At 46.9% G+C, this 11830-nt stretch overlaps 1 protein-coding gene across 5 annotated transcripts; it reads left to right on the plus strand.

The window, feature by feature from the left end:
- The first annotated feature begins 1069 nt into the window (after positions 1-1069).
- LOC115165987 (activity-dependent neuroprotector homeobox protein) lies at positions 1070-8615 on the plus strand. Of its 5 annotated transcripts, none has more exons than XM_029719570.1 (4): positions 1070-1150; positions 3864-3979; positions 4312-4404; positions 4541-8615. In XM_029719570.1, the coding sequence occupies exons 2-4, from the start codon at positions 3872-3874 to the stop codon at positions 7472-7474; spliced, it is 3135 nt and encodes a 1044-aa protein (XP_029575430.1). In that variant the 5' UTR covers positions 1070-1150; positions 3864-3871; the 3' UTR covers positions 7475-8615. The 5 variants fall into 5 exon arrangements, with proteins under 5 accessions (XP_029575430.1, XP_029575427.1, XP_029575426.1 ...); XM_029719567.1 differs by having other exon boundaries at positions 1074-1143; XM_029719566.1 differs by lacking the exon at positions 1070-1150 and adding an exon at positions 1172-1697.
- The last annotated feature ends 3215 nt before the right edge of the window (positions 8616-11830 follow it).

Consider the following 11830-nt stretch of genomic DNA (forward strand, 5'->3'; position numbering starts at 1 on the left):
GCACAAACCTCATTGCTTTGTAACTGTTTTTAATTGGTTAATATTGCATAGGCTTACGTTTTTTTAAGTCATGTTTGTAAAACAAATCTGAGCGTTAGGTCTCGGCTTGCATTTTGACTCAAAGTGGTCTCGCTTTGGATAAAAGCTTGATTTAGAAAAGGTTGGTGACCACTTGCCTGTAACATATTTATTTTACGCTAATAAGGTGAATTTATTGACATATAGAAGGCCTAGCCAGCATATAAAAACCTATTCATTAACCAGAAGAGCAACTTGGCTGATAAACATTTTTTTTGTCACTAAGGTCCAATTTGTTTTGTTTTACCTTTATTTAACTAGGCAAGTCGGTTAAGAACAAATTCTTATTTTCAATGATGGCCCAGTGGGTTAATTGCCTTGTTCAGGGGCAGAATGACAGATTTTGACCTTGTCAGCTCAGGGATTCAATCTTGCAACCTTTTGGTTACTAGTCTAATGCTCTAACCACTAGGCTACATGCCTCCCCAATGGGTCTAGGTCTGGTTGTCGTTGGGTCTGTTTGAGTCCGGGTCCCCCTTTTAAATTAATGATCGGGTCTGATTGTCCTCAGGTCCGTTCGGGTCCGAACCCGAGAATACCTCTACTTGGAAGACAATCCATGCACAGCAAGAAGCTGAGAGACCTCCAACGAGGTCATGTTATACTATCCATGTCATACTATCACCAATCAATTGAAATCCAGTATTCACATGAGGTCTCTCCATCCACCCCCACCCCAATCTCTCCAAGGGGCCCATGCTAAAATGGACAGAGAACAATATGCTCTCAGGCTTGGTAGCTGCCCAGTCTCTGAGGAAAGTAGTCCCGGTGAGTTAAGTGCCAGCATAGAACAGCGCCACCTACTGTTCTCATAGCACTCTGACATTGGGCAAGTGCAAAGGCACTGTGTTAGTACTGAGGCACTGTATACATCCGACCCTCTGCAGGGGAGGGCGCCAGTTGTAGCTAGTCCTAACGCATGCGTTCACGCTCAACTAGAGGGCGCCTCCTGTTGGTTCAATCTGGTAATTGCAGATCGAGCTTGTTTACCCCAATCCCCCAGGCATAGACTTTGACAGACGTTGAAGAACGACCGAGGCCAAAATCTGAGGCCTGTCTTGCACGGTAAGAGGTTAGATTTGATTACCACACAGTAATTTAGTTTTATAAATCTCGACTCATTTTGATATCACAATTAGCTTTTTATGCTAATCAAACATATGTCACTTCCGCCCTTTCAATTGCGCCATTTTGGATAGGGCAGTTTATAGTCTAGGATGGGTGTATTGTCTTTATAGGGAAGAGATGGGTATGCATTATTATCAGTAAACAGTCACAGAGTTTACCCAGTTTTGGATGAGGGGTAGCTACGTCGTAATATTTAAAACAACGCTACTTTATCTTTTCCTGCAATGAGCATTTTCGATGTTTATCTAGCTAAATGAGTTCCAGCGGCACTTCATCCCCGGCATCCGAGAAGGATACTCTGTGTCGGATAGTGAGAGGAGTCGAGCTCCCTCACGGTGTGGTGTGACCGCTTGGAGAGTAGACGGCAAGGCGGTTATTCCCGGCTGCTTATTTGGAGGAATAGGAGGGAACGTGAGTGCCCAACGATTTATCTCACCGTTTCTCGTAATTGAAATCATTTACACCAACGGGACCACCGTATTTCAAACCAGGTAAACTCGTCACTCCGCTTTCCATACAACATCGCTAGCTAGGAGGGTTAACTACGATGATGCGTTGCCGCTATTCGTTCTTTGCTATGGTCGGCGAACAATGTAGACTTAAGCTTTATGTCTTGATGATAACAAATTGAACAATATTACGTAGAGTGTTATGATGCCGTATATCATAAGTTGTCGGTGACATTGTACCACTTTTGCCCAGCTAAACTTGGGCACCGAGTAACGCTCAAAATCAGCACCTACTGAAGAGCTCATGCGGGGCTCCTTTCTAGTACTCTCATGTAGCAGCTGCTAGCTCGCTGTGTTTTACTTGCGCTTCCCTTTGTGGTGGGTGACTAGATACTGCGAGGAAGCAATCAGCTATCGTTCTGGTAACAGTATTACCAAGTCAGACGTTATTAAGGTGTAGAACCATGAGGTGTGATACACGTAGTAGCTAATCGTGTAAGAAATGTTTGTATCCTCTTTCATTGGTCGACCAGATAGCCATATACGATATTCATCATTGACTTCAATCAAAGCCATCATTTAGCCAAATTGAAGGAGGGAGACGATAGTTCGTAACCTCCTCTAACGTCACTCCTAGTTAATAGACACATTTGACCTTTATCAAATGTAATGGTATTTCCCCCCCACCCCATTATTTAAAATATAACTGAACCGGGGTGTTATAATCTAGCTGGTAGCTAACTGGTACGTTAGTCAGACTCATTCAGCAACTTGCCTACAGCGTGTGTGTATAGGTGACAAGGAGTTGTGATCTGCAGGTCGTACATTTGATTTTGAATGTGGAAACACAAGTGACGTCAGATGGCTAAGTAGTCTCACCTCACGTTATTCACCTCACAATTATCATAATGGCTATCTGATATAATGTTGCCAGCAACTTATATAAGGTGTCAACATGGTCTTCGGGGTTGGTTTTATGCTGGTACTCTATTGATTTAACCATATGTTCCCATGGTCCCTGTGTGAGGGCCATCAGGAGAAACAATGTGGTGGTCCTGATTTAACCTTAAGGTCATTTAGATAGGTGTTCTACTTAAATGCCAACTCCCTTCTTTTTGGTGTGTGTATGGTCATAGGTGACAATTTGCTAAAAGAGGATATGACTGATACAATCAACTTTTATTTTTGTAAACAATGTGAGTTTGGAGGATCTGATGGTGACCAGAGGGAATGTCGTCATTGATGCTTTGAGGACAGAACACACTTATAGATTTTAGGTAGTCTATATTTTACCCATTAGGCCTAATATAGACCATCTCCTTTTGTGCTATTCTCCTCTTCCTCTCCTCCTCTTCCTCTCACCTCAGCTGTAGAGAGTGGCTATTCTCTGCCAGCTACCCACCCAGCCCCCACTCCCCTCCCCCCAAAAATACACTGCAGACATATTGTAAATGTTGGGCTCTGCTGCTGACTCAATAGGAGGCGCCATTCCGTGATTGCAGAGAGGCTGCAAAAAGGGGGCAGGCAGAGCAATGGAAGCCTTACATAATGGAGGCAGAGCTGTCCTCTAGCGCCATCTACAAGCGATGGGAGAACGCATCAGAGGGAGTAAGCCTAGCCAGCAAGGGAGTCAGACAGACAGACAGCCAGGCAGACGGCATTCAGCTCAGCAGCACTGTACCATAGTTGCATCTTAAGGAACATACAACTAGAGCTATGACATCACTGGATAGGTGAAGAGTTTTTGGTCTCATGCTGCTTGTCACTAAAGCATCTTGTCCTATCTGACCTTTGACCTGAGTAGAGAATCCATTCTGCAGTGTTTTGATTGTTTAGCGTTGACTGGAATATATAACAAACCAATCAGTCCAGACAGACATAAAGATGGTGGTAGGATCATTATGGATAGACATGATGAGTAATGCCGCTGAGGAAAATGATTGATGGTTTTATGACGAAAGGTGACTAACAGACAGCTAGTTCTCTTGTAGCTTTTTTTCCCCCCCATAGGTGCACTAGTCACTCCAGTGATTATGTTAATGTAACTCTAGTGTAATTCTTTGGGACGTGTGTTTCGGTCACCCTGGGTAACACTAAGGTTTTTGTGTTGGGTCTGCGGAACTCTGCTCTCTACAACAATGCTTAGTACATATGTTGACCTACCTGACCTCACCTATTAGTCACACCTGTGTCCCTCCCTTCTCCAAGTGGCCAGCATGTTCCAGCTCCCGGTCAACAACCTGGGCAGCTTACGGAAAGCCAGAAGAAATGTCAAGCGGGTTCTGGGAGACATCGGCCTGGAGTTTTGTAAAGACCACATTGAGGTGAGCAGCACATGGCGTTTACTATTATCTGTGAATGAGCCTCATGCCTTTGACCACACTGTTTTTTCAAACTTTAAGAAATAATAGCTCATTCATGAATAGCTCATGAAACAATCAGTCATTGTTTCAGCCATCAACACAGGAGTTGTCAAATGTCTCCCGTTTATGATGTCCATCACTTTGTCAGTTTGTTATATTAAGCCCAGTCCACAACCATAATAACTTTCCCAAAGGCTGAGGCCTTTAAAACCCCTCCTAGCAAATCACCTCTATCTGACTTGGTTTTTATTGATGTATATATTAATTGTGATTATGTCATTCTCTCTCCTTAGGACTACAAAGACTATGTCCCTAATGAGTTCTACATCAAGCACACCACCTGGGATGATGTGTGTATGTGGGATCCTTCACTGACCAAAGCCCAGGTGAGTGGCTCACTGGAACCCACTGTTCATTGTATTGTTATTGTGTCTGCTTATTTTCAATAAACAATGCATTTACATTTGATTAACATCAACAACTGACTTGCCACTGTCGTCTTATTTTCCCCTTGTCTCCCAGGACTACAGATCAAAGCCTTTCTGTTGTTCCGGCTGCCCCTTCTCTTCCAAGTTCTTCTCGGCGTACAAGAGCCACTTCCGCAATGTCCACAGCGAGGACTTTGAGAGCCGCATCTTGCTTAACTGCCCCTACTGCACCTACAATGGGAACAAGAAGACCCTGGAGACGCACATCAAGCTGTTCCACATGCCCAACAACGTGGTGCGACAGGGTCCCGGAGGCATGCAGGGGCTAAAGGATGGCATGCAGCTGGGCAAGAGGCCTGGAGAGAGCATCGAGCAGGCGGTGTACTACTGCAAGAAGTGCACCTACAGGGACCCGCTTTACAACGTGGTGCGCAAGCACATCTACAGAGAACACTTTCAGCATGTGGCCGCACCCTACCTGATTAAGCCTGAGGAAAAGACCACACCTAACGGTGCTGCAGCAGGTGCGGGCACAGGGAACACAGACAGCAGCAGCAACACCAATGTCAATGCTAACAGCAACACCATCCACTGCAAGCGCTGCCTCTTTGTGCTACGTACCTATGAGGCACTCGTGCAGCATGTTATTGAGGACCACGAGCGCATTGGTTACCAGGTGACTGCCATGATTGGTCACACAAACGTGGTGGTGCCACGGGTCAAGCCTGTCATCATGGTATCCCCCAAGCCAGGAGAAAAGACTGTCATTGGTGTAGGACCCAAAGGTCAGCTGGTGACCACCACTGTGGGGGGAGTCCGCTCCCTTCCCACCCAGCAGCTCAGCAGGATCGTCATCCCAAAGCCAGGCCTAAGCTCAACGGGACTCCTGTCTGGGTCTCACCTGAAGCAGGGGGCTTTTGGGTTAAAGAGTGGGACCACTCAGTCCTTCTCTATAGGTGGGCAGCAGGTGAGAATCACTCTACCTGGCAACGCACAGGTCTCTGTGCCCCAGCATTCGCAGGCTGCCAAACAGAACCTCCCTGGTGGCTTGCGGAGCCCCATAGTGGTGAGTTCCTCCTCGTCTACACTCAAGCCCACCCAGCTGAACTCCCGGGTCCAGGCAGCTGCCACCACGGTGGCCTCAGTCACAGCCAAGGGGAAGGGGGGCACTTCAGTCCTGGGCACGTCTTACACCCAGAAGTGGAAAATCTGCACTATCTGCAACGAGCTGTTCCCTGAGAATGTGTACAGCTCGCACTTTGAGAAGGAGCACAAGGCGGAGAAGGTCCCTGCAGTAGCCAACTACATCATGAAGATCCACAACTTCACCAGCAAGTGTCTGTACTGCAACCGCTACCTGCCCAGTGACACTCTCCTCAACCACATGCTGATCCACGGCCTGTCCTGCCCGCACTGCCGCGCCACCTTCAACGACGTGGAGAAAATTGTGGCACACATGCGACAGTCCCACCCGGACGAGACGGTGGGGCCGCGCACTGACTCCCCTCTGACTTTTGACCTCACTCTGCAGCAGGGCAACCCCAAGAATGTCCAGCTGATTGTCACCACCTACAACATGAGAGACGCACCAGAGGAGTCAGTGGCCTTCCATGCCCAGAGTGCCTCCTCTTCCACACAAACTGGCAAGAGGACAGTGCCCAGCCAACCTCCAAAGATGCCCTCTGAATCCGAAGATGGTTCGCCTCCCAAGAGTGCACCTCAGGCGGCCGTGCCGTACAAGAAAGACGTGGGCAAGACTCTGTGCCCGCTGTGCTTCTCCATCCTCAAGGGCCCCATCTCTGATGCACTGGCACACCACTTGAGAGAGAGGCACCAGGTCATCCAAACAGTGCACCCAGTGGAGAAAAAACTCACCTACAAATGTATCCACTGCTTGGGTGTGTACACAAGCAACATGACTGCCTCCACCATCACACTGCACCTAGTGCACTGCCGTGGTGTGGGAAAGACCCAGAACGGGCAAGACAGCAGGCCTGCGCCCTCCCCCAGGGTCTCCCAGGCTCAGGGCACTGCCCTCAAACGGGCTGGCTTTGAGAACTGTGACCCTAACGACCCAAAGCGCCGTAAGCTGGCGCCTGGAGAGCATGAGGGCTCTGCGGCTTTTGTAGAGAACCCAGACGATCCTGTCAACCTGGTCCTTGACCCCAAAGGCCACGAGGATGAGTCGTACGAGGCGCGGAAAGCCTTCCTGACGCAGTACTTCAACCGTGAACCCTACCCAATGCGTAGGGAGGTGGAGAAGCTAGCCGCCAGTCTGTGGTTGTGGAAGTCTGACATCTCCAGCCACTTCACCAACCGCAGGAGGATATGCACGCGGGACTGTGAGACCCAGAAGGCCAAGGTGTTGCTGGGCTTCAACATGCGGGAGGTCAGTCGGCTCAGTCACGAACTAACCTTTGACCCTGAGTGCTTGTCTGAGGGCAAAGAAAGTGGAGAGGCAGTAGAGAGGCGGACGTCTAGGACGTGTATCGGGCGGTCTGAGCAGGCCATCCTGCGCATAGAGGAGAGAGCTGCGGCTAACGATGGTACTACACACCAGGAGGGTACGCCAGCAGGGTCTGACAGTGGGGCCAGTGCCACCACCCAGCCCAACAGTGGTGCCAAGAGTGACCAAAACAAGATAATCGAAAGCACCTTAAAACAGAGAGGGCCTCAGTATCTCTCAGAACCCATCGCTATTGACTCAGACAGCAATGAGGATGAAATGGATGATGGTGACGAAGAGGATGATGAAACAGGAGTAGTAGAACTGAATTCCACGGGTAATGACAGGCTGGCTGCAGAGGGAGAGGTATTAGGGACAGGAGCCCACTCCAGCTCAGACCTAGAGGATATGGAGGATGGGTCAGAGGAGGAGGATGAGGAGGAAGAAGAGGGTCATGTTGAGAATGGATATGGCTCCTCGGCGTTGCCGGAGAGACAGGTTAAAGGGAAGGAAGCTATTGCCAAACTGGGACACTCGGAAAGTGGAAAAACAAGTGTCCAACTCGGCAAGCAGCAGGTCTGACTAATGGACACACACACAGGCACACAAACAAATAACACGCACACAGATAAGTTACTAACATGTGATCCATGCCAACAACTCTGCCTCACCAGAACTCTAGAGCTGGAAATGGTCAATGGTCAATGGTGACATGAGGGACAACGAGGGGAGAGTGTTAAGGAGAGCTTCTTCCCTTTTCACTTCAACAAGCCATCCAATGGCGTTTGGTCAAGTCAAAAGCCAATTGAAGCTGCTCTGCAGTGAGAAGTAGTTAGGAGTGACATAAGATTTGTGAACAAAGATTAAACTTTTCCTCCAGGGGGAAAAAAAAAGAAACCACTGAAGATGCACCAAACGATGGGAAATGGGTGGCCTTCTATTTACTTTACTACAAAATTCAAATAAGAACTTATTCTTGTCCAATTGGCCACAAGTTACAGTGTGGCAAAAACATTTGAGTCATTACGAGTTACTAGGTTTGAAGTAAAACTAGACTATCCCAAATGTTTCATTTAGTCATGCAGGAATAGCTCATGTATATTTGTACAGTCTTTTAGACACGTTTGGAGAGAAGTTGCTGTAGATGTACTCATACAATATTAGCTATTCTTTCTGTATACAAGCTAGCCTCGTATGTTCTACATTGGTTCGCTAGACGATAGATGTCGCTTTGGTGGCTGGTATTTTCTGTATGTTTTTGTTTATTTTTTTAATAAAACCATTACATTTTTGCTAAATAATATATCTATATATAAATGCAAATTTAAATGAACATAATCGATTGCTTTAGTTTTTCGGTCTTTGCTGACGATTGATTGATTGTACTTTTTTTATTTGCAGTATAACTTTGGTTCTATTGAAGAAACTGTTTCTCATATCTTTATCCTCCCACTTGGTTAGAGTAAAGGGGCATTTCAACTGTTCTCTGTAGCCCAGTGTTTGTAGTCTAGATTGTACTTGCTTTGTCTCTTTTCATGTACCTACCTTTTTACTTATCCCCCCCCCTGAGAATGGATGTTTGCTGTCGCCTGTGAAACTGAGAGAGCATTTGCTATTAATTACTTTTCTGTGGGTTTTAATTTGTGATCTTCAATTTGTGTATTTGTTTTTGTTTTACATTTTTCACTTATGAACAATAAAGTGCTATATTGTGCTTCTCACAGTTCTCCTAATCTTGCCTTTTTTTCCCCCCCCATTTCCTTTGTCTTATTCTCTTTCATGTGACACACCCCTTCATGTGACACACCCCTTTATGGAGACTATGTACTGTTGTTTCAAGAAGTAGCACCATAAGTTAGGTGTTCCAAATGAAACTCACAAGCAGGACAGTCACTGGTGGTGACATCCTGTTATCGCAGGTATTTATAGAGAATCCTAAACCAGGTTTAGGTGTGTAATATATGGGGTTCCAATGCTTTGTGAATTGTTTTATTTGGCTATGAGCTATGCTAGTCTGTGAAAGTGACTGGAGAATGATGTATCTGAACTAAATGCACCCATTGGTGAGATGTCGATGAGAAGTCAACAGTTGGGCTCAGAAGAGAATGAATGTATTAGGCTAACCCATTGCTGAGGTGCACCATCTGCTCCTATGTGTATCAATCAGGTGCCAAACCAAAACACAATGACTGAATCCTATTGACTACCTTTGTTTGATTGTGTTGTCAGGATCATTTATATATGAGGAAATCATTGTTACAAATGCGGGGGTGTATTGTGCTTATGTTCCATACCATATACAGGCTGACAGTCACTTGCCTCCTGGTAGGAAGGATATAAAATGGAGTGAAATTGCCCCTCTAAAGAGAGAGAGCACCCTCTCCCTTGCTGGCTTGCTCAGTGTTGCTATGCTGGTATGAGGAGCAGCAGGGAGGGAGGGAGGGAGGGAGTGGCAGGGGGAGGTTGAAGGGAGGCGGGGGAGGCTGGAAGAGAGGCCTAGCAGACTGGGGGACGTGGAGGCCTCATCTGCAGTGCTGTGAGCAGCAGGAGCGCTAAGCAGATTGAGGGGGAAGGGAGACTGAGCGAGAGAGGGGGGAGGAAGGGAGACTAAGCGAGAGAGGGGGAGGGAGCGAGGCAAGCGAGGGGGGAGGGGAGCAAGGGATGCAGACAGGCAGGCGAGGGGGGAAGGGAAGGATGTGAGAAAGGGAGGGAGACAGGCGAGAAGGAAGGTGAGGAATGAAGACGGAGAGGGAGAAAGGGAGACCGAGAGAGAGAGAGAAAGGGAGGGAGGGGAGAACGGGAGAGAGGGAAGCAAGGGGGAAGGGGAGAGAAAGGGAGCAAAAGAGAGGGAGGGGAGAATGGGAGAAGAGGGAGTGAAGAGTGAAGGGGGGAGCGGAGAACGGAAGGGAGTGAAGGGAGACTGGGAGGGAGGGGGAGGGGAGTGAGGCGGTGAGGAAATGGAGCTATGACTGGCGCCCCCTGGAGTTAGAGACTAGCTCTTGTCTCTGTAATGTCTAGTGTTAGACAGCACTGCAAGCATTGAGACAAGTGCACCAAAGGTTAGGGACAGTCAGCAGAGGTATTTTTGATGTTAAAGCAGAGGGCAAAAATGCAACAGGGGATGGGTGGACATGTACCCCCAATATTCAGAACAGGTCGATTCCCCCAGGTCGATTTCTTTAAAATAAATAACGTTATAAACAATGGTAAAATGTGTTGAATTGCAGGAAATTAGCTTTAATGGTCGACTTTGGGCACAAAAAACAGTCCAACTCCACCTCTTTCTCAGTTTTCAAATCTGTGGGGGTTCATCGATGTGTCATCCTGGTCATGCCTGCCCCGATATAGCTAGTTCGTTAGCTAAGCTAGCCACTTGTAGTTAGCCAGTAACTCCTCCACTATATTTTGATGTCATTTCAAAGGATTTGTTTTTGGACGGAAGCTGTAGAGATCGGTAAGAAATGGCACTTCTGTAGCCAAATATCTTATTCATAATCTTGTTTTTAAGCATTAAATGACCTGGTATAATTAAGCAATAAGGCCCGAGGAGGTGTGGTGTATGGCAAATACACCACAGTTAAGGGTTGTTCTTATGCACAACACAACGCGGTGTGCCTGGATACAGCCATAAGCCGTGGAATATTAGCCGTATACCACAAACATCTGAGGGTGCCTTAATAATGCTGTTATAAACGGGCTACTAACGTAATTAGAACAGTAAAGTCGATCTTTAAAGTAACTGTCCAATCTTTCCAGATTTCTATGAAATTTGACCTATAATTAATTAAAATATGAGTGAAATACACTTTAAAAAATATAAAAACACAGTATGTAAAGTGTTGGTCCTATGTTTCATGAGCTGAAATAAAAGATCCCTTTTCCATATGCACAAAAAGCTTATTTGTCTCAAATTTTGTGTATACATTTTTTCACATCCCTGTTACTGAGCATTTCTCCTTTGCCAAGATAACCTATCCACCTGACAGGTGTGGCATATCAACAACAACAAAAATTAAAATGCATGATCATTACACAGGTGCGCCTTGTGCTGGGGGGGCAATAAAAGGCCACTCAAAAACGTGCCGTTTTGTCACACAACACAATGTCACAGATGTCTCAAGTTTTGAGGGATTGTGCAATTGACATGTTGACTACAGCAATGTCCACCAGGAATGCTAATTTCTCTACCATAAGCCGCCGCCAACGTTGTTTTAGAGAATTTGGCAGTAGGCTCATCTGCCTGCTCGTTGTCCTCACCAGGGTCTTGACCTGACTGCAGTTTGGCGTCGTAACCGACTTCAGTGGGTAAACGCTCACCTTTGATGGCCACTGGCACACTGGAGAAGTGTGCTATTCACGGATGAATCCCGGGATCAACTGTACCGGGCAGATGGCAGACAGCGTATATGGCGAGCGGTTTGCGGATGTCAACGTTGTGAACAGAGTGCGCCATGGTGGAGGTGAAGTTATGGTATGGGCAGGCATTTTATCGATGGCAATTTGAATGCACAAAGCTAATATGACGAGATCCTGAGGCCCGATGTCGTGCTATTCGTCTGCCATCACCTCATGTTTCAGCATTATAATGCACAAGCCCCATGTCGCAAGGATCTGTACACAATTCCTGGAAGCTGAAATTGTCCCAGTTCTTCCATGGCCTGCATATTCACCAGATATGTCACCCACTGAGCATGTTTGGGAAGCTCTGGATCGACGAGTACGACAGCGTGTTCCAGTTCCCGCCAATATCCAGCAACTTCGCACAGCCATTGAAGAGGAGTGGGACAACATTCCACAGGCCCCAATCAACAACCTGATCAACTCTATGCAAAGGCCATGTGTCGCGCCGCATGAGGCAAATGGTGGTTACACCAAATACTGACTGGTGTTCTGATCCACGCCCCTACATTTAAAAAACGTATCTGTATTCCCAGTCAT

This window comes from Salmo trutta, chromosome 28 (assembly GCF_901001165.1).
Source record: "Salmo trutta chromosome 28, fSalTru1.1, whole genome shotgun sequence".
In the NCBI taxonomy this organism is placed as follows: Eukaryota; Metazoa; Chordata; class Actinopteri; order Salmoniformes; family Salmonidae; genus Salmo; species Salmo trutta.

Excerpts from the sequence above, each read along its gene's own strand:
- LOC115165987 (XM_029719570.1), top strand. The coding sequence starts at position 3,872 with ATGTTCCAGCTCCCGGTCAACAACCTGGGCAGCTTACGGAAAGCCAGA. Across the intron at positions 3,980-4,311 it reads TTTGTAAAGACCACATTGAG|GACTACAAAGACTATGTCCC; the intron begins GTGAGCAGCACA and ends CTCTCTCCTTAG. Across the intron at positions 4,405-4,540 it reads CTTCACTGACCAAAGCCCAG|GACTACAGATCAAAGCCTTT; the intron begins GTGAGTGGCTCA and ends CTTGTCTCCCAG.